The sequence below is a fragment of the Sitophilus oryzae genome, unplaced genomic scaffold (genome assembly GCF_002938485.1).
Source record: "Sitophilus oryzae breed Bouriz unplaced genomic scaffold, Soryzae_2.0 scaffold_1977_pilon_pilon, whole genome shotgun sequence".
Taxonomy (NCBI): domain Eukaryota; kingdom Metazoa; phylum Arthropoda; class Insecta; order Coleoptera; family Curculionidae; genus Sitophilus; species Sitophilus oryzae.
In genome coordinates, this window is record NW_022146698.1 from 1,472,686 (window position 1) to 1,494,910 (window position 22,225).

The 22,225-nt window shown below is 33.9% G+C and overlaps 3 protein-coding genes across 3 annotated transcripts; 1 reads left to right on the top strand and 2 right to left on the bottom strand.

The window, feature by feature from the left end:
* The first annotated feature begins 16,277 nt into the window (after positions 1-16,277).
* Positions 16,278-16,906, top strand: LOC115883760. The gene is made up of 2 exons (XM_030902169.1): positions 16,278-16,437; positions 16,530-16,906. The coding sequence occupies exons 1-2, from the start codon at positions 16,278-16,280 to the stop codon at positions 16,904-16,906; spliced, it is 537 nt and encodes a 178-aa protein (XP_030758029.1).
* Positions 16,907-18,042: 1,136 nt separating this feature from the next.
* On the bottom strand, positions 18,043-19,000 carry LOC115883761 (protein ALP1-like). Its single transcript, XM_030902170.1, has 2 exons — positions 18,909-19,000; positions 18,043-18,823 (listed from the first exon to the last, which is right to left on the bottom strand). Exons 1-2 carry the CDS (start codon positions 18,998-19,000, stop codon positions 18,043-18,045), a joined length of 873 nt encoding a protein of 290 aa, XP_030758030.1.
* Positions 19,001-19,906: 906 nt separating this feature from the next.
* LOC115883762 lies at positions 19,907-21,706 on the bottom strand. Its single transcript, XM_030902171.1, has one exon. The coding sequence runs from the start codon at positions 21,704-21,706 to the stop codon at positions 19,907-19,909; it is 1,800 nt and encodes a 599-aa protein (XP_030758031.1).
* Positions 21,707-22,225: the final 519 nt, after the last annotated feature.

The window sequence follows — 22,225 nt, forward strand, 5'->3', positions numbered from 1 at the left end:
TAACCCTGGATAGTAAACTTCTCTGGAACAGGCATATTAAGAACATTACCAGCAAAGCCACAAAGGCTCTCATGATATGCAGGAGACTGGCGGGAAATAGGTGGGGCTGCGCCCCTAACATTTTGCGCTGGATGCATACCATGATAGTAAGACCCATGATTACTTATGGAGCAGTTGCTTGGTATACAAAACTAGAGCAACGTACAGCAAGGCAAACCCTGTGCAAAGTACAGAGACTGGCATGTATCTGCATCACAGGTGCCATGAGAACATGTCCAACAGCAGCAATGGAGGTCATTCTAGACCTAACACCACTGCACATCGTCGTCGGCAGTTATGCCAATGCGACAATGATTAGAATGGTCATTGACGGAAACAGTACTGGGAGAATTTTCAGGTCGGGGGCTTGGAACACCCTCAAAAATAAAATTCCACTTCTCCACCTCCCAGTGGATGACATACCAATAATTTACAACTTTGAGAAACACCTCACTGTAGTATTGAGTAATAAAAAGAATTGGAAGAAAGAAACGCTTACTCAGCATATAAAAGACCATACCATCACTTGGTATACTGATGCTTTCAAAACCAAAGCAGGGACAGGGATAGGAGTATTTGGGCCGAAAACTAAATACTCCGAACTAATGGGCACCTACCCCAGTATCCTTCAGGCAGAAATTTACGCTATCGAAAGATGCGTACAATTTATCTTAGATAGAAACTATCGAAAACAGGAAATTGCCATCCTATCCGATAGTCAAGCAGCACTTAACGCGATCAACTCAGTAACCATCAATTCGAAGTTGGCCAAAGAATGCCTAGAGAAGCTTAACAAATTAGGCAAAGAAAATAAAGTCGGTGTAGTTTGGGTGCCTGCTCACCAAGGGATAGAAGGCAATGAAAAAGCAAATGATCTAGCTAGAAAAGAAGCGAACACTCCACTAACTGGACCAGAACCGTTCTGTTTTCCTAACGGGAACCAACTGAAAGCGGAACTGAAGAATCTGGAAGACTCCATCCGTAATATAGAATGGGTGTCCTCCAACGGTCTAAGACACTCGAAAAAGTTCCTCAGAACTTACGACCGAGAAAAATCAAAGGTTTTCCTTGATTTAAGTAAAAACAATCTTTGGATTGTCACGGGGTTTCTAACAGGACACTTTCTCCTCAACGAACACCTCAGTAGGCTGAAACTGAGAAACAACGGCGAATGCAGATTTTGTGGGGAAAATGGGGAAACACCAGAACACCTTATCACTGAGTGCGCCGAGACGACAACCATTCGTGCCATGAACCTTGGTACGTCTGATGTCGAGGATGGAGAGCTGGCCTCTGTGGAGCCGTCTCAGATACTGGCTTTTCTTAAAGCCCTGAGACTGTATGATGAGTTATAACTCGTTATAACTCAAGAAAGGGGAACACACAATAGATCTATAAGGTCGCGGTGATTAACTCCCCTTCTAAACATTCTACATTCTACAAGAAATCATAGAAATTAAATAATTACACCATAATAATCAAAACCCAATTTTGGAGTGGAGCGAAATTCAGAAGCATAATGCTTCTGCTCTTCCATTTAACTCCGAATGCATCCGAATGAAGTACAAAAAAAAATAGCAAAATAGTAAAAGGTGAAAAAGATTAAAATATGTTATATGAAAAAAGAACAATAAAAAATAATAATAATAATAAGCAAAACAAATCAATAAAAAAAAACAGAAAAAAAAACTCAATTTCAAAAAGAAGAAAAAGTTTCATTTAGATAAAGAAAAAAAAAGACATACTGATTTTCATAAAGCCATCGACGGGTATGCATCTTAAATGTATGAATATTTAGAGTTTTTATGTTTGAAGGTAATTCATTATATAATTTCGCATTACAATAACTGAACGAACCTTCAAAAAGAGAGGTCTTATGGTAGGGAATTGTAAGAGTGTCCTTTGCTCTAATATTAACACTATGCGCATTCTCTCTAAGTTGAATCTTTTCAAACAGGTAAGTTGGTTCTTGGGTAGTAATAATAAAATGATACAGATTCAGTGTGCCCAAACGATGCCTATTCTTCATACGGAGCCACTCCAATTCTCGAAGTTTATGCGAGAATTATTATAACTCCCAGATTTTTTGCCTGTTCGACCACAGGCAGTATGGCACCATTAACTGATAACTTAACCTCGCCGAGGAGATCCTGATAATGATTTCCGCCTGCAAACAACATCACCTTTGTTTTTTGAGGGTTTAATATTAAGTCATATTTAATGGATTCAAGATATATGTTATGTAAGTCTAAATTAATTTTATTAAGACGCATATATCTGCGTATCATCAGCATAAGCGTGTGTATGGGAATACCGGACTACATTTGTTATTTGCGAAGTATAAATACAAAACATAAGAGGCCCCAAGATTGAGCCCTGAGGCACTCCCCGACCTAACTCAACAGGTCCGGAAAGGTTTGCTCCCAATCTAACCATCTGCAACCTATCTGTAAAATAACTCCCAATTATCCGCACGGCATCGTTCGAAAATCCGTAATAATGAAGCATTGACATGAGTACGTTATGATTCAAACAATCAAATGCCTTACTGTAATCCAGCAATACAAGGATCGAAATATTACCCCTATCCAGCTCTGTCAATATATCATCCGATATTTTCAGTAAGGCACTCGCACAACTATGACCGGCACGGAAACCCGACTGATGACGGGCCAAAATCTGATTGTTTTTTGCATATGTTTTTATTTGGTCATTCAATACATGTCCTAATATTTTCGACATATACGGTAATATGCTAATGGGACGTAGGTCCTTATATTCCTTAACATCCGGAGACTTGGGAATAGGCCGGATCAAGGCTATTTTCCATTTTTCTGGAAAATAGTTTTCTAAAATGCAACTGTTTATAATATGTAATAAAAAATTTTGTATAACTGGATAACTCATTTTAATCGTTGAAGAATTGATGTCATCGATTCCTGAAGCACAAGTTGTTATTTTATTGATTATGGATAAAATTACTTCTTCGTTGATTAAGGTAAAATTAAATTGAGAATCAATCAAATTATGATAAGTATTGTTGTTAAAATATTTCAGCAAATCTGTGTGATTTTTGGTGTAGGAAATTCCCTCAATGAAAAACTTATTAATTGAATCTACATTGCTTAAGCAATCCGGTATATCGTTGTTTGCAGTCAATTTACCAATATTAAAATCCCTCATTTTTTTCCAAAGCGTTCTGGTATTACTATGACTGTATTAATTTTGAAAATAAGCCCTCTTTTCCTGCTTCACCAAGGCTGTAATAAGATTACGCAATTGTTTGTATTCCTCCCAAATACTAAACGATTTTAAGTATATATAAATAATAATAATATTTTAAGTATAATATAAATAATAAGCTGATTGAGGCTATAATCACTCATAAACTGTTTGAGACAACTAAATCCAGCCGAATACTGATTTAAGTAATTAATGTTAAAATCACCCATACAAAAAATATTTTCACTTAGAACAAGTGCATTTGAGAAACTTACGTCTAACTCTTCAAAGAAAGCCTTACAATCATTAAGAGGGGGCTTATAAATAACGGCACAAACTACTTCCCATGTTTTATATTTAATATTTACCCATAATTGTTCGATATTAGGAGTAGACTCAATAATGACAACTTTAAACTGGTAGAAATATACAGTCCTACACCCCCACCCCTGGAGCCTCTATCTCTTCTTATAAATCTATACCCGTCAATGTTCACATCTCTTGTTTTGATTTTAGCATCTAACCAAGTTTCAGATACAGCCAAAAGATCACGTTTATGTAGTGAGAGATACATCTTAACATCGTTCACCTTATTGAAAAGTGATCTAATATTAATATGATGTAAGCTCAATCTATGTTTATATTGTTTATCCATAGTCAATTCTATTCTTAAAGTTATTAACATAATTTATATAGAATGAACATTTATTATCCGTCGCCAAATGATCAAAAGGAATATTATTTTTATATTTTTTATTATGGTTAACACAGTTTACACATATATTTTCGGAAGACTTACAGTCTTTAAAGGAATGTTCGCCACTATACCTACCACAGGTAATTTTACTTCTGCCTTCTTTTTTTAGATGACCTATTCCACAACAATTATAACACCGAGAAATGTTTAAGTGTTCAGTCAAAAAACACCGTTGCCAGTCTATATAAATATAACTTCTCTGAATAAGACTATTATAGATAAAAGACGGCACTTCCAATACAATATTACACAAATTATATATTTTATTATAATATTTATCGTTATTATATTTACTTTGTAACAATTTTAAAGTCCAATACACTAAAATTTTGAAAATCGTTTAATAAAAATATGTTATCAAGTATGGAATTGTCACTAGTAAGGTCAGTTGTCAATTTAACGTTACGAATTAGTATTCTAGGATTGAGTTTTTTTGATTCGTTCACATTTACCTTGTTTCCTAATTTTGAATTTAAAGCGTCTTTTAGAATTTGAAGATCAGACTCTTTGTTACAGAAAATTGCTGCACAGTTTTTTGTTCTTTTTGTACCATTGATACATACATTTAGTGACGCAGGATTGATGGTATTTACAATAGTTTCTAAAATATTATCGGAATTCCCATCTCGGTTTTCTATCAACAATACCGATGAATCAGTGTTTAAATTCTTTTTTGCTGCTGCACTGTAGGAACTGCTAGGTTTAATCGTCGGCAAAAAATCTTGGCCTGCTTCGGAATTCTTCTTATCTTGCATTCCATTTTTTAAGATGTGATTCATTTTTGATTTCAGGAGGTCATTGGACTGTTCCATTTCTTGAAGTAGACGGTCAGTTAGTATCTTCTCTCTCTTTAAGCATTCTATCTCTTTTTCGCATAGACGTATATCGACATGCGTACTATCCGGTACTGCATTTAATTTAGGTAGATTTTTATTTACAATTGTCTCACAATTATCACAAAACCAATAGATAATAGCTACTTTGGGCACAATTTTACAAATTTCGTCTCTTAGACTAACGCAAGCCGAATGGAACTTATTTTTACACAAACCACACACTATTGATTTAGAATTAACTATAAAATTGTCGGAACATCGCGAGCACACACTCACGTCCGACGCCATGTTTCGGTCTCTTGGAATACTTGGAAATTGCTATTTTTAGGTCTTCATAAAACTCGGTTTAAGTTCACATATAGTTCACATCCTTTATTAGAAACATACTTGGAATTTGATAGTTCTGGATATATTTTCAATAAATCTATATTTTTTTAGCAAAAATAGTTACTGCAAAATATACTGAATAATTTCCTGAAGTATCATTGGGTGTTGCAGTTCATTGGTTCTGGGAAAATAATGTAATGTTTCCTTGTAAAATATATAATTTTTCAGTCAAGTTGTACTCTAAAAATTGCTAAACTGTAATATTAAAAAATCACTGGAACTATTACTGGAATTATTAGGTACATATTTCCTAAGAGTTTTTTTTAATAAAAATCTCCAAATTGTCAAGAAAATAATAAAAAGGGGAAATTCTGAAATTTACAGAAATTTTTTTTCACTTTATTCCAATTATGTTAATGAGAGTGAAAGTAAAGACTATGGAGAGCTTAGCATTCGTAGTAACTAGTTATTCTGTGCTGAGCGAAATTTAAAGTCCGGATTTGCTGAGATTAAAAATATGTTAGATGCTTATAAATTGACATTGAACTTCCAGAAAACTACATATTTAGCATTTTCTATTACATCGGCAAATAAGCCTAATTTTCATGAAACAAAAATGGAGGACTTGGATGTGTCATTTAGAGAGGTAGATTCGATGAAATATCTTGGAGTGGTAATAGATAAACATTTAAAGTGGGACCTATGTCGAGATGTGTCGTTCAGCTCTAATGTGTAGTATGTTGAGATGTATAGTTCAGCTCTAATATCGATATGTCCTAAGTGTATGTATTACGATAAGAAGAACGTAACATAACCTAAAAAATGTTTTTTTTTGACATTCATGCCTTTGACATACGATACGATACGCGCCATAATTTGTTAGCACATAAAAACCAATTGTTAAACGATAACTTAGTTGTTACTACAATAAATAAAGTTTATTTATACGAAACGAATAGTATTCAATTCGCAAGGTCAATTTATATAACATACAGTCCACTGCAGAGGGATAGCAGCCCGCCGAACACAAAGGCTCTGCAACCCAACATTTTGGTCATTGCGAGCCGGATAGCGACGGCCATAGATAAAAGACTTATACTATTAAATAGATAGGCAACTTATAATACATTTCAATTTTATTATACAAGGGTGCCTCTGGTAGTCGGAGGAAGAAATACTAATGGAAGAGAGGGGTGCGGGGAAGGGGGGTTGTTTTAGTGAATTTAAAATAAATTTAGACATACATATAAGAACACTTTGTGTGCTTTTAATTAGGTCGAACATATTATAAACGATAAATCAACTTAATTAAAAGCATACAAAGTGTTCTTATATGTCGAATATTAATTAAAAAATATATTAAAAAGACTAGAAATGGTATATATTAAGTTGTTACAGTTATAATTTAATCTTTGGCGGTTTTCAGCAAATAGCAGGCAGTACATAATTTTCCTCCCTTTGAAGTGAATTGGAAACGGCTATATAATTTTAGTGTAGGCAAGAATCCCAGTTTGTTTCCGTTTGAGACCTGAAATAATAAAAACAAATTAAATTAGATGTAATCATCTGCTGATCATGCTAATATAACACAACGCGCGTCCTTAATTCCTTAGATGCACCGTAAAAAAAATTAAATAACTGCTCAGCAAGTAGCATTTATAAGCAGTACTAATTTAAAAAATCTATAACTGTAAGTAGATATGTTTAATTTACTTACCATTGTATCCTTCGGAAACCAGGTGTACAACAATTAAACTCCATGATAAAAATAATTAAGAGTCTATACAAAACACAAATTGTCCCACCATTTTTAAAAAACATTGTCTAAAGCAGAATACTGGCAAAAACTCTGAAGGAATTTAATTTTACAATAATTCGACAAATCAAAACGAAATCAAACCGTAAAATCACAACAAAAGCGTCTCTGAGTGACAGTTAAAAATCAAATTTTATTATTGTCAGATATTGACATTTGCATTGTTAATATTGGCAGTTTTAATATTTTGCGCCTCTGCATCTTGGAGGAAAAACTATTTTTAATGAACCGTCATTTCCATTTAAGTTTCCCAGCCATGGCGACGGCAAAGAAGTTGATGGAAGAAGGAAGCATTCAGTCGAGGTGAGTCCCTATTTCTTTCCGTTCCTAAATAAAAAAAATATGTGTGTGTTGTTTATTCGTCCCTTAATCACCCTTTTCCTAACCTTATTCGGGGCTAAAACGAAATATTTGTGAAAAATATATATAAACGATTAGTTTTTTATACGCAATTTGTGTGGTGTTTTGCCGATTCGATTGTGCTCTCGATTTTTAAATACAATTTAATTTGAATATCATAGTAAACGTATTTTAAATTTAAGATAATGTCTGAACCCGATTTAGCTAATTTAAAAATTAGAAGGAAACAAGTTTTTAGTCAGTTACAAAGATTTACAGATTTTTTAAATAACATTACTAGCATAGATGATACAAAATGTAATGAAATTAGTTTTAGGGTTTCGAAAATTGAACAAACGTATTTAGATTTTCAAGTAATTCAAGATCAAATTGAGATCATTGAGGATTTAGAAAGTACAGTTGAGAGACAAGAATTTGAGGATATGTATTTTGCCGCGTTAAGTAAACCAAGTTTATTAGATCCACAATCCTAAGAATCATTTTATTAATTCAAATGCTGTAGGTCACGCGACAAATATGCAGCTTGCTCCAGAGGCGTCTCATAAAACGTTGCCACAGGTTAATATAAAACTACCGCAGCTTTCACTTCCAGAATTTAACGGATCTTATATACAGGGTGGCCGAACTGTATTCCGGAAACTTCGGCAGTATATTCTGCAGTTAAAAAAAATTCACAGTCCTTTACAAAGATGCAACCGGGGGGGCATTGAAAATGATGAATAAAAACGTAAGGCTCTGGTGCACACTCACGCATTTAACACTTTTTTGGGATTTTTTTGCAAGATTATCTTAAATTGAACATTTCTAAGCATAAAAATTGTTGGATGAATGTGTTTTATCTCTTAGAAGCGGCAAAAAAACGTATTTTAGGTACAGGCGACGGACAGTAAATATGTAAAATTTTCTACACGGATTCAGTAAAAACATCACATATTAACACGTTATTACCTTATATAGACGTGGAATGACCTAATTTAAGCATAAAAATGTAACGAATCTTCTTGGTAAGCATAAAAATTAAGAAAATATATTTATTTACATCATCTCAAGCCAGTAATTTTATGACTTTTTCGATTGACAGTTGATCGATCATCTGTATGTCATCTATGGCCTTCGCATAGAATTTGCGACGTTGTCAATAAAATTATTTTATATGATTTTCTTCTGAAATAAAGTTGACGTGCAAGGACGTTGTGGAGGGACTTAAAACGGTAAGTTATCATTTTAGTGCAACAAAAATTGAACGCTGTCTAGTAGCTTATTCGTTAGTGTGGATTATTTTAAAGCAATTTCCGAAATAAAATTTGCGGATTTTTCAGGTTCTACGAAAATATAAGTTTTTTAAATATATACTATTTTTCGACGCGTAATCAATGAAGCTTTGTAAATTAGGTTAGCCTGGTTATTTGGAGGGTGGTAATGCATTGGTTAGCCTGGTTATTTGGAGGGTGTTAATGCATTGGTTAGCCTTGTTATTTGGGGGTGTTAATGCATTGGTTAGGTTAGGTCAGATTGTTGGTTAGGCTAGATCAATAGAGTAATCAAAACACGCGTAAGCAACATGTGTTCTGAATACTTTACTTGCCTGTGAAAAGATAATTCGGGGACATTTATATTATAATTTCCACACACCAAACACTTTCTTGTCATTTTTACGAATATTTACCCAAAAATTAAAACCCAACGAATAAAAAATAGAAATATAATTGCACAAACTTAAAATTAACTTCTCACTGAACACACTTGCATTCTTGGCTATATAAAAGCGGTCGATAAAAGAGTAATTATTACAATGTTTAAAATAAAAAACGCAAAAAACAAGCGTCGTTACACAATGGAAATAACATTATGACATAATATGATTATGACAAGATTATGACAATATGATGACAATGAAAAGTTGGTTTCCATAACAATGTATAATTTGTACTTTCTAAACCCGATAAAATTGTAATTATTTTGGAAATACGTGCTACCTTTAATGCGCATGCGTAAAGTCAGGTCCTCGAGAAAGACAAACCTATTGAACGTTTCATAAGTGCAATAAAGAAGGTTTGAAAATGGCATGTCGTGATGTTGGGGACATATTTTTTAATGCTAAACTTATGGCGTTGATTTATCCACGTAAGTATATATGATCTAGGAAAATAACATACAAAACATCAGGTTAACATGATGACAGATCATGATCGATGGCAGATAAAGAATTCTTACGGAAAGTTACAAACCAAACCAAACTGTTAAAGGCAAACCCCATTTAAACACAAAACTTTTTAATACCTACTACTGTATCTAAAAGACATTTTTTTAAATTACTAAATTCTTAGCCACGCTTCTGTTTTTCTTGGCTGTTGTGCGTCACGTCACAGATTAACAGGCCCACGTTTGCACCACAAGGCGATGCTGCAGACCACTAGGTAGACCGGTCGTAGAAATTTATGTTATACAACTTGTAGTCAATCTACACAAATATTATCAAAAGCTTTTTTTCTTTTAAAATGTGTTCAGATTTTGTAAAAACTATAAGTCAAAATCGCAAAACTTAAATTTGATATGAGTTTCTTAGTTTTTAACTAATATAGTTGCGAATTACAAAAATTCCTTTTCAATGAAAATTAATCAGTTAAATAAAATAATTTAATAAATTACTAGCTTTTTCCCGCGACTACGTTCGCGTTATACCTCGAATCGTTCATGCATTGATTTAAATGATTTTTTACTAATTTATTGAGAGCTAGTTAGCATAGATGTTTTTTATTTTTCATCTCCTTTTTATTTATTAAGAGCACTAATACTCTCTTTATAGTTTATTTTTTATTCTTTGAATGATAATTGAGGAAGATATATTTCGTTATGATGTCACTAAATAAACCCTGGTATAAAATTTTATACTGTCTGGTTTATAATGTTATAGTATTGCATTTTCGTACAGCAAACTTCCATTCCCTTTTCTACTCCCTAAGTGTATAAATTTCATAAATTTGCTTTATCTTTGTGCCAATTTTTATGTGTATAATCCAGAGGTCACCAAGTTTTATATAAATTTTTACTAACTTTACCCATTTGGTTGATGAATTTCAAAAATTTCTTCTAATTATTTTTGTAGGATTTCATTTTTCTAGACCAAATAGTAAGGAATTTTCATACAGCAAACTGTTCCGACATAATTTTACTCTCTAAGAGGATGAATTTCCTAAAATCGCTTTGTGTAGCTAATTCACTAATGGCGTTTAAACGAACCTTTGTGCTAATATTTATGTATCTAAACCTGGCGGTATGAACTCACTCCTAAAATATCTAAAAACTTAAAATATAATCTAACTGACACACCACTGACAATGACAAATAATTTATTTCTGGAGGTATTGTGTGTAGGTGTTTTCAGGTATGTTTTAGTATTTAGTCGTTTTACACAAAGAAATAGCCATTAAGCACTATAAAAATACTTCATAACAAATCTACACATATATACATTTCATTCAAAAAAAGAATCATCAAGATTGGTGAAGCGGTTTCGGCGGGATGGATGCAACAAAAAAAACCTTTGAGGTTTTATATATGTATGGATTAATTATTTTTCCAACATATTTTACTTTGCAAATTTTTATAAATATTCAGACTCGCCAATATCGTAGTCCACAGTGTCCAGCCTGTTTAGCCAAACGTAGGCCGATTCCTCTTCGGAGGCGTGCGGCGTCGCGTCGTGACCCTGGCTGATGGAGGAGTCTGAAGACGCTCATCCGCGCAGAGGAGCAAGTTGACTGCGTAGCGTATTGCGTATTAATCGATTCTGAAACTTTTTATCTCATTTATAACATATTACGCAAGTTTATTATCTTAATCTCGATTTTAATAGATAAATATGTGAAATGCCACCTGAGTATCTTCCGCCATGACATGTTTTTACTTTTTTGTTATGGTAAAATGATTTTTATAAACTTTATTCAATAAAGTATATTTTCCTCCATTTGGTGATTTTTTAATTTTAAGCGAAAATTAAGTATAACATTTTAGGAAAAAGAAACACTGTAATATTTAAAAGAATAAGAAGAAATTAGTCTTATTTTGAAAGAAAAATATAGAAAAAACTCTTTCTATAGAAAAAAGTCTTTAACTAACCAGAATCCGGTGACATATACGCGGTCTCACCGGAAACATTACTTATTACTTCGCATAACTTGAAGAATATCTACTTTTAATAATGAACACTTCAGAAATACACCAGTAAAAACATTTATTATTTGAGATTAAAACTCGAATTAAATTATAAATATTAGTTACCTATGTTGTTATAGCTTTTATAGGCCTGTTTAACGACTTAATAAGTTACCTAGCGAAAAAATCTGTGCGCGTACCTACCACTATTGTTACAGGTTAATTCGTTAAAGAAATATGTTACACAAGTTAAAAACGCTAAAATTTTAATGGTATTACTTGTGCATTATTGGCCTTATAATGTAATTTGTTGGAATTATATCTTCTTTAAATATAATTAGACTTTTTAACGACTTTTAAGTTACCTAGGAAAAAATCTGTGCACGTACCTACCAGTATTGTTACAGGTTAATTCGTGAAACAAATGTGTTACATATTATTCGTGGTATTAGTGGTATTATATTGGAATCAGCTTGGCATTAGTGGGGCATTATATGAGAAATTTTGGTATTTAATTTGTATTTTTGGCATTACTTTGGCATTAGTATACAGACATTTGTCAGCGGTTTACTCCTTGTAGATAATCAAAAAGTTTTTTGATAAAATTTGCTTTTTATGTCAGATCATTTCTATGAAAAATTACATTAGATTTTTATTAAAGACGCTGGGTAATTAAAACATTGACTAATAAAGCTTGTCCACTTTAAATAAGGGGTCACGAAATATCCTCCTTGGAGTGTTTGGGTTAAGGGGTGTATAATAAATTAATCGTTGTTTTATAATAAAAACCATAAAACATTTATTTGTGAGTAAAATAATGCAATGGTTGGATATCTCTCCTTTATAATTAGGTGACTAAAAATACACTAAAATAATTAGAAAAAAAATCTTGTACTTATTTAGTAATTACGTCAATATTAATTAATTGACTTTCTAGTCTATTTTATTTTATGTACAAATATATTATTAAATTTTAAGCATTAAGTAATAAAACACTTTGTGCCCTCTTATATCGTAAGAGGTTACGAAATATACTCCTGGTTACACCCCTTACAGAAAACAGTGTAAGGGGTGTAAATAAATTGTATAATCACTGTTTTTTATAATAAAAACTATAAAACATTTCTTATTTGTGAGATTAAAAAAACAAAACAATGCATTGGTTAAAATAAGTACATTCAATACATATGTATGTGTTATAACATAATATAGCCATTACTATTATACTATTATTATTAAAATAATATGTGTGTAACATATTTCTTTAACGAATTAACCTGTAACAGACATTTATATGCCCAGTATATTTTTGTTTAACAAACCAATCAGGAAAAATCCAAAACCTACCGTTATAGGAGGTATAAGATGATTAAACTTATATAATGACAACTACTTATCGGATAAAAATTAATTACTACTGTCAGCTACTGTCTAGGTAGAATATACCTAGAGTACCTACACCTACCTATGATGTAGGTAGATTAAAGCTTATTTTGACTTTACGTCTCACTTCGGTGTCACAAGCTGAATTTTTCAGGGATGGAAGTACAGTACATGATATGGGGACCCTTATTCCGAAAGTAGTACAAAATTATACCGGATAAAAGGGCACTATCATCAAAAATCGATATATTAATACCACCGTATCGAGAAAACAAATACTTATTTTTTGGTCCAGTACACAATGAAGACTTCGTAGGGAGTAATTTTTTATAATTATTTACAAAAAAACATTTCCATTAGCGCTTATGACCAAAAAAAAACGTTAAACATGAATAACTCATTTCAATCATGACTTTTTTTAATATAACTTTCATTTAACGAAAAACGAAGGCCTAAATGGAAAAAAGAAACAATTTAAAAGTTTCGCTTATGCCTTGACAAGGTATCAAAGCAAACCCCATATTTTTTGCTTTTAAACTAATAAAGATATATCAATAAACAATTAGCGATGTAATTGTTTTTGCGCGCGCTGGCCGACTGCCGCCGCTGCGCCGAGATTTCCTATACCCTTGTATATATGACGTCATGGTGTGGCATTAATTCGATTTGGGCTCCCTTATATAGGATAACAGAAAGATTTTCAATGTTAAAAGTAAAAAAGTTCGTATAAATGTATATCCTAAAATGCTTAGTTTCAGAGATACAGGGTGTGGAAGTTTCATTTTTATTTCGATTCTTTCTAAATAATTTCTGAAATAACGTCAATATTTGCATGAAAATTGGCGTCTGGGAGTTTTTTGACATGAGAAATTTGATTTTGATGTCAATATGACTCCTACTAGTAGAGGGTGTTTTAACTGTTTGGAAGCGTAATAACTTTTTGTCCGTACCTGTATAAAACTACCGAGTGAAAAAATATACCTACATCTCTGTGATTTTTGACGTAAAAAATATTTCTTTGTAAAAATCGCTACGAACAACCGTTCTTAAGATATTTAGAATGGAAATAGTAAATACATGTCATTATTGACGAAAAATAATCACGTTGAGTAGATAGTTATTTCACTGAAATAATAAATTTGGGAAATTTTTATTTTTTTAAAATTAATCATAAATTTTTCTGCAAAAAAAGGTGATAAAACAGTTTCTGTTGAACATTTGGCACAAAAACATTTCAAATTTATGATTTGAGTCTAATAACTATTTAGTCAACATGTTTAATTTATGTCAATGATGACATATATTCATAATTTCTATTCCAAATATCTCGAAAACCATTACTCGTAGCGGTTTTTACCAAGAGATCTTTTTCGCGTAAAAAACGTCGTAAATATATATTTTTTTACTCAGCGGTTTTATACAGGTACATACGAAAAGTTATTACTCTTCAAACAAGTTAAAAAATATGTAGGTGGCGCCCTCTACTAGTAGGAGTCATATTGACATCAAAATCAAATTTCTCATGTCAAAAAACTCTCAGACACCAATTTTTATCCGAATATTGACGTTACTTCAGAAATTATTTGGAAAAAATCGAAATAAAAATGAAAGTTCTACACCCTGTATCTCCGAAACTAACCGACGATTTAAAGAGAACTGCTTCTTTGTTAATGGGCACTCTGTTGCGATATGAAAAGGTATATGTTCAGAATGTCCGCAATCGCAGTTACGGCTGTCGGTTAGTCCCCATTTGTGTGTCCAGAAGCGGGTTCTGCCATGGTTAGTTCTGAACCGATTGAGTGTTGTCCACGTTTTTCTTGGCAAATTGAATCCGGGAGGGCAGAGTACCGGGTCAGTTACCAAGTGATGAAGGTCAGGATTATTTTGCGACCATTCATCTCGCCAGCAGTCTTCAACCCGAAAGTTGGAATTTAGTAGCTGCTGCCCTAATACCCATGGCGGTTTTCTGGATTTCAGGCGATTCAAGAAATTTTCGCAATCATCATGGATGGGCAGATGAACATTGCTGGTGCACTTTTTCCACTCTCTGACTAGGGCCGCCTGTCTTCTTAGATGAGGGGGAGTAATGTTTGATAATACAGGGAGCCACTGGATCGGAGTACTTCTGATAGTGCCCGTTATAATTCTCATCGCGCTGTTAAGACGAGTGTCAATAAGATGAGTATGATTGCTATTTATCCAGACAGGGCAGCAGTATTCTGCCACCGAATATGTGAGGGCTGTTGCAGTTGTTTTAAGTACCCTGGCGTTTGCTCCCCAGCTGCTACCTGCGATCTTGTGCAGTATATTATTTCTAGTATTTATTTTTGCAGCCGTTTTGGTGAGGTGTGGCTTGAACGTGAGAGACCGATCCAATGTGACTCCTAAGTATTTTGGGTGAGAGTTGTATTTTACCAGTTGATCCCCAAATTTGACTTGCGGTACATACTTGGCTTGTAAGTTGTGAAGATGAAAGCACGAAACCTCAGTGGAACCTCATGTTTGGGCGAAGCCTCCAGTTACGAAAATAGTCATTTAACCTCTGCAAGTCATCTGACAGAATATTTTCGTCTCTAATGAAATCAGTTGTTTTGCAGGAAAGTGCAATGTCATCTGCGTATATAATTTTTTTGGAGACTGTAGCAGGGAGGTCGGCGGTATAGATATTAAAAAGAACAGGGGCAAGTACAGAGCCTTGCGGGAGACCATTGTTGATGTTGTAAGTGCTACTTTCTTCTCCTTTCAAATGCATTTGGATATTTCTGTTCGAGAGCATGTTGTTTATTAAATTGGCCAACTTTTTGCAAGGGAAGATTTTTATGAACTTTGATACCATTCCATCTCTCCAGACCGTATCATAAGCCGAAGTCAGGTCGACGAAAACTGTGATAGTTTTGAGACGGGCTTGGAAAGCCTTCTCGATATGCGTAGTGAGCGAGAGGACTTGGTCGCAACAGCTTCTGTTCTTTCTAAAGCCAGCTTGTTCGATGGGGATATGCTCATTTACTCGCTCTGAAATACGATTAAGGGTTAACCTTTCGAGTATTTTATAGCACACACTCAGCAACGCGATGGGCCTATAGTCAGCGGCTAGCTTTCCTGTTTTACCCGGTTTCAATATGGCCACGATCTTAGTCTTCTTGAAGGCTTTAGGTAAGTTCCCGGATTCTAATATATCATTGAAGAATTTAGTAATCCACTTGACTGTAGCAGGGCCGCAGTGCATAAAGCTACATTCGTAATGAATTCGCTGGCCGAGTGGCACTTTGGCACGCATTCCAGCACGAAATTTGCCATTCATAATAACTTCAGGGCTATGCTTCAGGATTAATGAAGTTAGGTTAGAATCAGCGGCTTTTGGATTTTGTTTTTGTTTTGAAAAATGGAAAACACGGAATGTAATAGTTGTGTAAATGACGAATTCTTACTGCAGTGTGTTGCCAATTATAAACCACTGTACGACAAAACAGACAAAGGATATAAATCTATTTTACAAAAAGAAAATTGTTGGGCCTCTGTAGCCAAGAGTCTATTTTGCACAGGTTTGTTGGTTGTTGTGATACGGACGAGACGTAGAGCGAACTGTTTTTTGTAATTATGGTATGATATTTGATTTAATCGTATTTGTTTTTAGTTCCTGAAGCGAAAGCTCGATTTAAAAGCCTTAGAGAGAAGTATAGAAGGGAATTGCAAATAATAGAAAAACTAGGAAGAAGTGGGGCTCCTGCTTCAGCAAGACCAGTTTGGCCCCTTATGAGTTTTTTTAAATACATATATAAATGCGGTGAAGAATCCCAGAGGCATACAACATCAAACATTCCTGTTCAAGTTGATGAATCACAAGCCAGTCAATCATCAAGTCTTGTTAATTCAGATGAAGAAAGCATCATACTTCAATTTGAAGAGGAAGATCCTAATACAGTTGCATCAACAAGCACTATAGATAATACACGCTTGAATGCACCTACACCAAAGAAACGCAAAGGAAAATCTACAATGAAACAGAGATAAAACAAGTCGACAGTGCTCTGCTGGATGTTTCTACAGCGATTACAAATTTAAATAGTAATAAAAAAGATACTGACAGGTATGAACTATTTGGTCAATTTATGGCTTCCGAACTAAAGAATATTGGGGAGCCAAATGCTAGCATCTTGATGGAGGACTTGCAGGTGACCATTATAAACTTTACAAGAACATTAAGATCTACCGACTAGCAATAATCAAGAATTTCATAGTTTTGCAAATATTGGTTTTAGAAATGTTTTTGTTTTTTATTAATAGTAGATAATTTACAAGCTGTTGATTATTATAACTCTGAAGTATTTAGTTTTAGAAACTTTTTTGTTTATTAATATTAGATAAGTAATTTTACAGACTGTTGACTGATTTGATGTTTCTAATATTTTTGTAAGCAAAGAAGTACAAAGTTGTTACTGTTTAGTTTATATAAAGTTTAGAAAAATGTTTTCTTTTATGTTGCATGCATAATGTGCAATAATATTTATTAAAGTTTTTCTTAAAAATATGTTTTACTTAAGGTTGACTTTTACCATTCAATGATTAAAGAAACATTTGAAGACATTTATTTATTTAGAAAATACTTAAATAAAATGAAAATGTCTAAAATCTTGAGACAGTTCAGTTCTAAAATTTACTAAGAGCTAATACACCTAAACCAAGGCCTAAACTAAAAATATCATACCCTTGATTAAAAAAAAATAGTTACTGGGATAATACACTACTTCCTATTAAAATAAAAAATATGTATTCAAAATTGCATTTATCCATGTTAGGTAATGTAATACACAAAATTTTCTTAGGTAGAAGGACCGAATATGTCCATTTCAAAACTGTCTTAAATATTTAGGAAATATTACACTTTTCATCAATATATTAACAAATTTCTTCTTCATATTAATTTGTTCTGTCAATTGTTTGCCACTGCCATGGTACAAAGCATGCCCCTGCTCCATTCACATAATTTTTTATATGATTTCTCATTGCCAAAGCTGAAAATGGGGCATTTCTAGCACCAAGTCTAATAGAAACCTTTTCAAAACCAGTACCTCCTTCAGGAATTTCATTCCTCCATCTCCCTGGTATAATGTTAGCCCCAACTTCCCTATCCAAATCACCATCTTCATTCATTTCAAGAAATTTTCGCATTCATTCATTTCATTTCTAATAAAATTGTAAAGGCATACAGCAGACTTCACAATTCCATCTACAGTTTCTGTATTACCATTGATAATCCGGTGGAAGATTCGAAACCGTGCCACCATAATACCAAAAGTATTCTCAATTATTTTTCTAGCCCTCGATAGACGATAATTAAAAATTCTTTCATCACGAGCTAAAGATCCTTCTCTAGGTTTACTATATGGACGCATTAAGTTTTCTTTTAACGGAAAAGCCTCATCACCCACAAAAAAATGAGGTATTTTAATTTTTGTGGGGCAGTTTGGTAGTTCTTCTGATTGTGGTATATCCAGGTCATCAGCCAATAATTTTTTGCCAAAGGAAGAATTATTTAATACCCCACCGTCACTGTGAGACCCATACGCACCAATGTCTACACAGATGAAATTATACTTGGCATCACAAACTGCCAATAGAATGATACTAAATGATTTCTTATAATTATAAAACAAAGATCCGGTGTTGGATGGCGCCTGCATAATGATGTGCTTGCCATCAATTGCTCCCACACAGTTTGATAATGACCACAAAGACAAGAAATTTTCAGAAATACTTTTCCACTCTTTTTTTGTCAAAACAGGCAACTGTAAAGGCTGTAGTAAATTCCAAATAATGCAACATGTTTCTTTAATTATCTCACATATTGTAGATACTCCAACTCGGAAACCATATGAAAGACTCGGATAACTGTCACCAGTAGCCAAAAATCGTAATGTAATGGCTAATCTGAAACAAAGAAACCATACAATGTAACATTGGAACCAGGTGTTTATAGTAGCTAATCAGCGCTGGTACTAATTATTAATCATACCTACAACCTGGAGAGATGGGTTCTCTGTTGGATCCCTTTTTAATATTTGGACCTATTATTGCTAGCAGTTTATCGAAGCTAGTTGCTGACATCCTTGTAAAATTATAGAAAATATATGGATCACTTAAACGGGCTTCTTGTAAAAGATTTTCATAATATCCAAACTTTTTTCGTGCCATTAACATTGGACGAATGCCCCATCTTTTTGGCCTTATTGGACACCTCTTTTTGTCAAACTGCATCAATATTCGTCTTCTTTTTAGTAGCAAAACTAGCATTGTGGCAAATAAAATTGATAGACTGTTTTCTTCAGCCATTTTTTCCAAATGTCTTTAACTTTGGTCTTTAATTAGAAAAAACCATAAGAAAAAACGCAAGAGAAGCGTATCTCATCTCAAATTTACAAGAACAAGTACAAAGGGCTGCAAAGGGCATAAAGACAAATTGTGAACACCACCGTAATATTAAATTTGAAATGTCAAAACATCAAACAAAAGCAATGCGCATGTCCTATAGCCGGGACGAAAGCGCGAGTCGAAGTGAAAGTTTGCAGCTTGCAAGAAATATTTTCCACTCCAACTTCAACGCTGGCGTCGAATTCCATTACGAACGAAAACATATTGAAACCAGTTTCCTAGCTTGCGTGCCAAAGTGCCACTCGGCCAGCGAATTCATTACGAATGTAGCTTGATGAATTCAGGGAATATCCCATCCAGACCCGCTGCCTTATATAGGAGAGAGTGGGGCAAGTGCGACACCTTAACGTTCAATGATGTACTATTTTTTTTATTTTAAGAAATAGAAAAACGTTTATTACATAAATACTAACTTTAACTGTATAAGTAATAATCTACCTTAAAAAAATAAACAAAATATTATATATTTGGTTGAATTTCAGATTTACAAAAAAAATGTCAAATGACTCACTTGCCCCAAGGTATGGGGTAAGTGAGTCACCCACATGGGGCAAGAGAGTCCTTACACTAATACTAAGAGTATCAACGGCAATTGTCACATATATGGTTATCAGCACCCGTTTCGTTATCCGAACACTCCTCGTGCATCCAGGCACCACATTTTGTGCACATGATCCATTCTTCGTGGCAAGTATCTCCATATATCTCATGGCAGTAAACGCATATTGTGTTTTTCTCTTCCTCCGACATTGTTTTTGCTAATGAACCTTTTTCCTTTTCCTCCAAAGTTCCTCTATTTTTTATTTTTATATTACACAAACTTGGCCTTGCCTTCCCAAAGTTTTTCTTGACTGATTTAGTTTTTACTGTTTTTAATTTCTCCTCAAGCTGATCTTTGAAAGGTGAATTTGTTATTATTGTGGATCCTTCTGTTTTCCTGGATTTCGTTTTGGTGTTTTTGTTCCCTTGAGATGGTTTTGGGATTGGACTTATAGATGAAATAAGAATATGACTGCATGACGGTTGTTCTAACTCTAAATTAACCGGTAAAACTTTAGTATCTGTCCGGATGTCATCAGCAGGCGATTCTGGGTTAGGTGCATCAGACTTAGCTAAGTTTTTGGACATGATTGAGAAATTGACACTTTCCGGATTGGAGTTCTTTCGAAGAGTGATCTCAACAGACGCTCTTTTTGAGTTAATGGATTCTTCTTGAAGAATATTATCGGCCGCCTCGCTTTCTTCATTGGATTTTTTTTGAAGAATATTTTCAGCCGCTTCAAAGTCGCTCTCTTGGAACACATCCGGATTATAAGGATAAATTCCCGTTTTCTCAAAACCCTTGATAATATTTATTGGTGTAAATGCCTTACAAAGGGCATTTTTAATCATAGGAGCCATGTCATATTCTGTACTTCTACACCCAGGGTGATTTGTGAGCCAATGATCCATTTCTTTTGCAAGGTAGGTTTTGAACGGTGCAAATACGCTAACATCAAGAGTTTGTAACTTATTCGAAGTGTGAGGTGGTAAGGTCAACATAGTGATTCCAGAATTCCTAGCCAGATTTATTGCCTCAATGGACTTATGGCTTGAATGACCGTCTAGTATCAGTAGACTTGGAGACTCTTTGGTTGTTTTTGTACAGTCTATAAAATGTTGTAAAAATTTAACAAATAAGCCAGCATCCATCCATCCTGATGGAGCAGAGAATCCCACTGTTCCAGGAAATGCAGCACCCAACAAACTTGGATTCATTCGTACACGAGGGAAGACCATGAATGGTGGAATAAATGTGCCCGTAGCACTGACGCTAGCTAATAAAGTTGTATTTTTTCCTCTTTCCAATGAAGTTAATCTTCCCACTTGGTTTCTTCCTTTTTTAGCTAATATTTTTCCTGGTTTTTGAACGCAGGTAATCCCTGTCTCATCACAGTTGTATATACGATGCGGAGGAAAAATATTTTTGTCCAAAACATCTTTTAAATGTCTAAAAAACTCATTGACTTTGTTCTTTGAAAACCCTGTCACTCTTGCGATACTCGTTGCCTCAGGTCTTCGAATTGATAGATTTCCTTGACGTTTTAAAAATGATATCAGCCAGTCCTTTCCGGCGAGTTTCCGATCTTTATTGAATGGATGATTTATTTGATTTGCTTCAGCAAATTGAAAAGCCATTCGTCGAAGATCTGTCGTTGATAATCCATAAAAAAGTTTTTCTAACTGTATTATATGTTCACGCAATTCTATTTCCATTTGTGGAGTGAACACGGGTTTAAATCTGCCTAAGTTCCTAACTTTATTGAGCCCTTGACGATTTAATCGTGACTGTATGGTTGTTCTCGGAATATTGAAGACAACACTTGCTCTTTTTAATGACATTTCCTCATTATGAACAGCTTCTAAGGCACGGTGCAGAGAATATCCTCTGAATATGACCCTCTCTGTGTCTTACGCACGTAGTTCCGAACCATCTTCAACCTGCGAAAAAGGATGAATTATTTATTTATAACTTAAACTATTGTGGGGCAAGTGAGTCATGAAAAAGACTCACTTGCCCCAAGGTGACATTAACAATTCGAATATTTCTTTAAAAAGAAACAGGTACATTTGGCAACGTTGTACATATCAGGCGTTATTACAGAGATAGTAGGTTATGTTATGAGCATAAAGAAATGTCCAAATATTGCCCTTAATTTATGAAAAAACTCTAGGTAATTCGCCTTAAATATTACACCACAGACGTGGAATACGAAAAATATTTATATTTACCTTAATTTTAGCAATGTTCAGCTAGATTTTCAATAACACTATGCACTTGTTGATAGGTACATAAACTTCACTGATTGTTGTCGGCTATGATACCAAATGTATGAATTATTTCGAAAAACGGACTTGCCC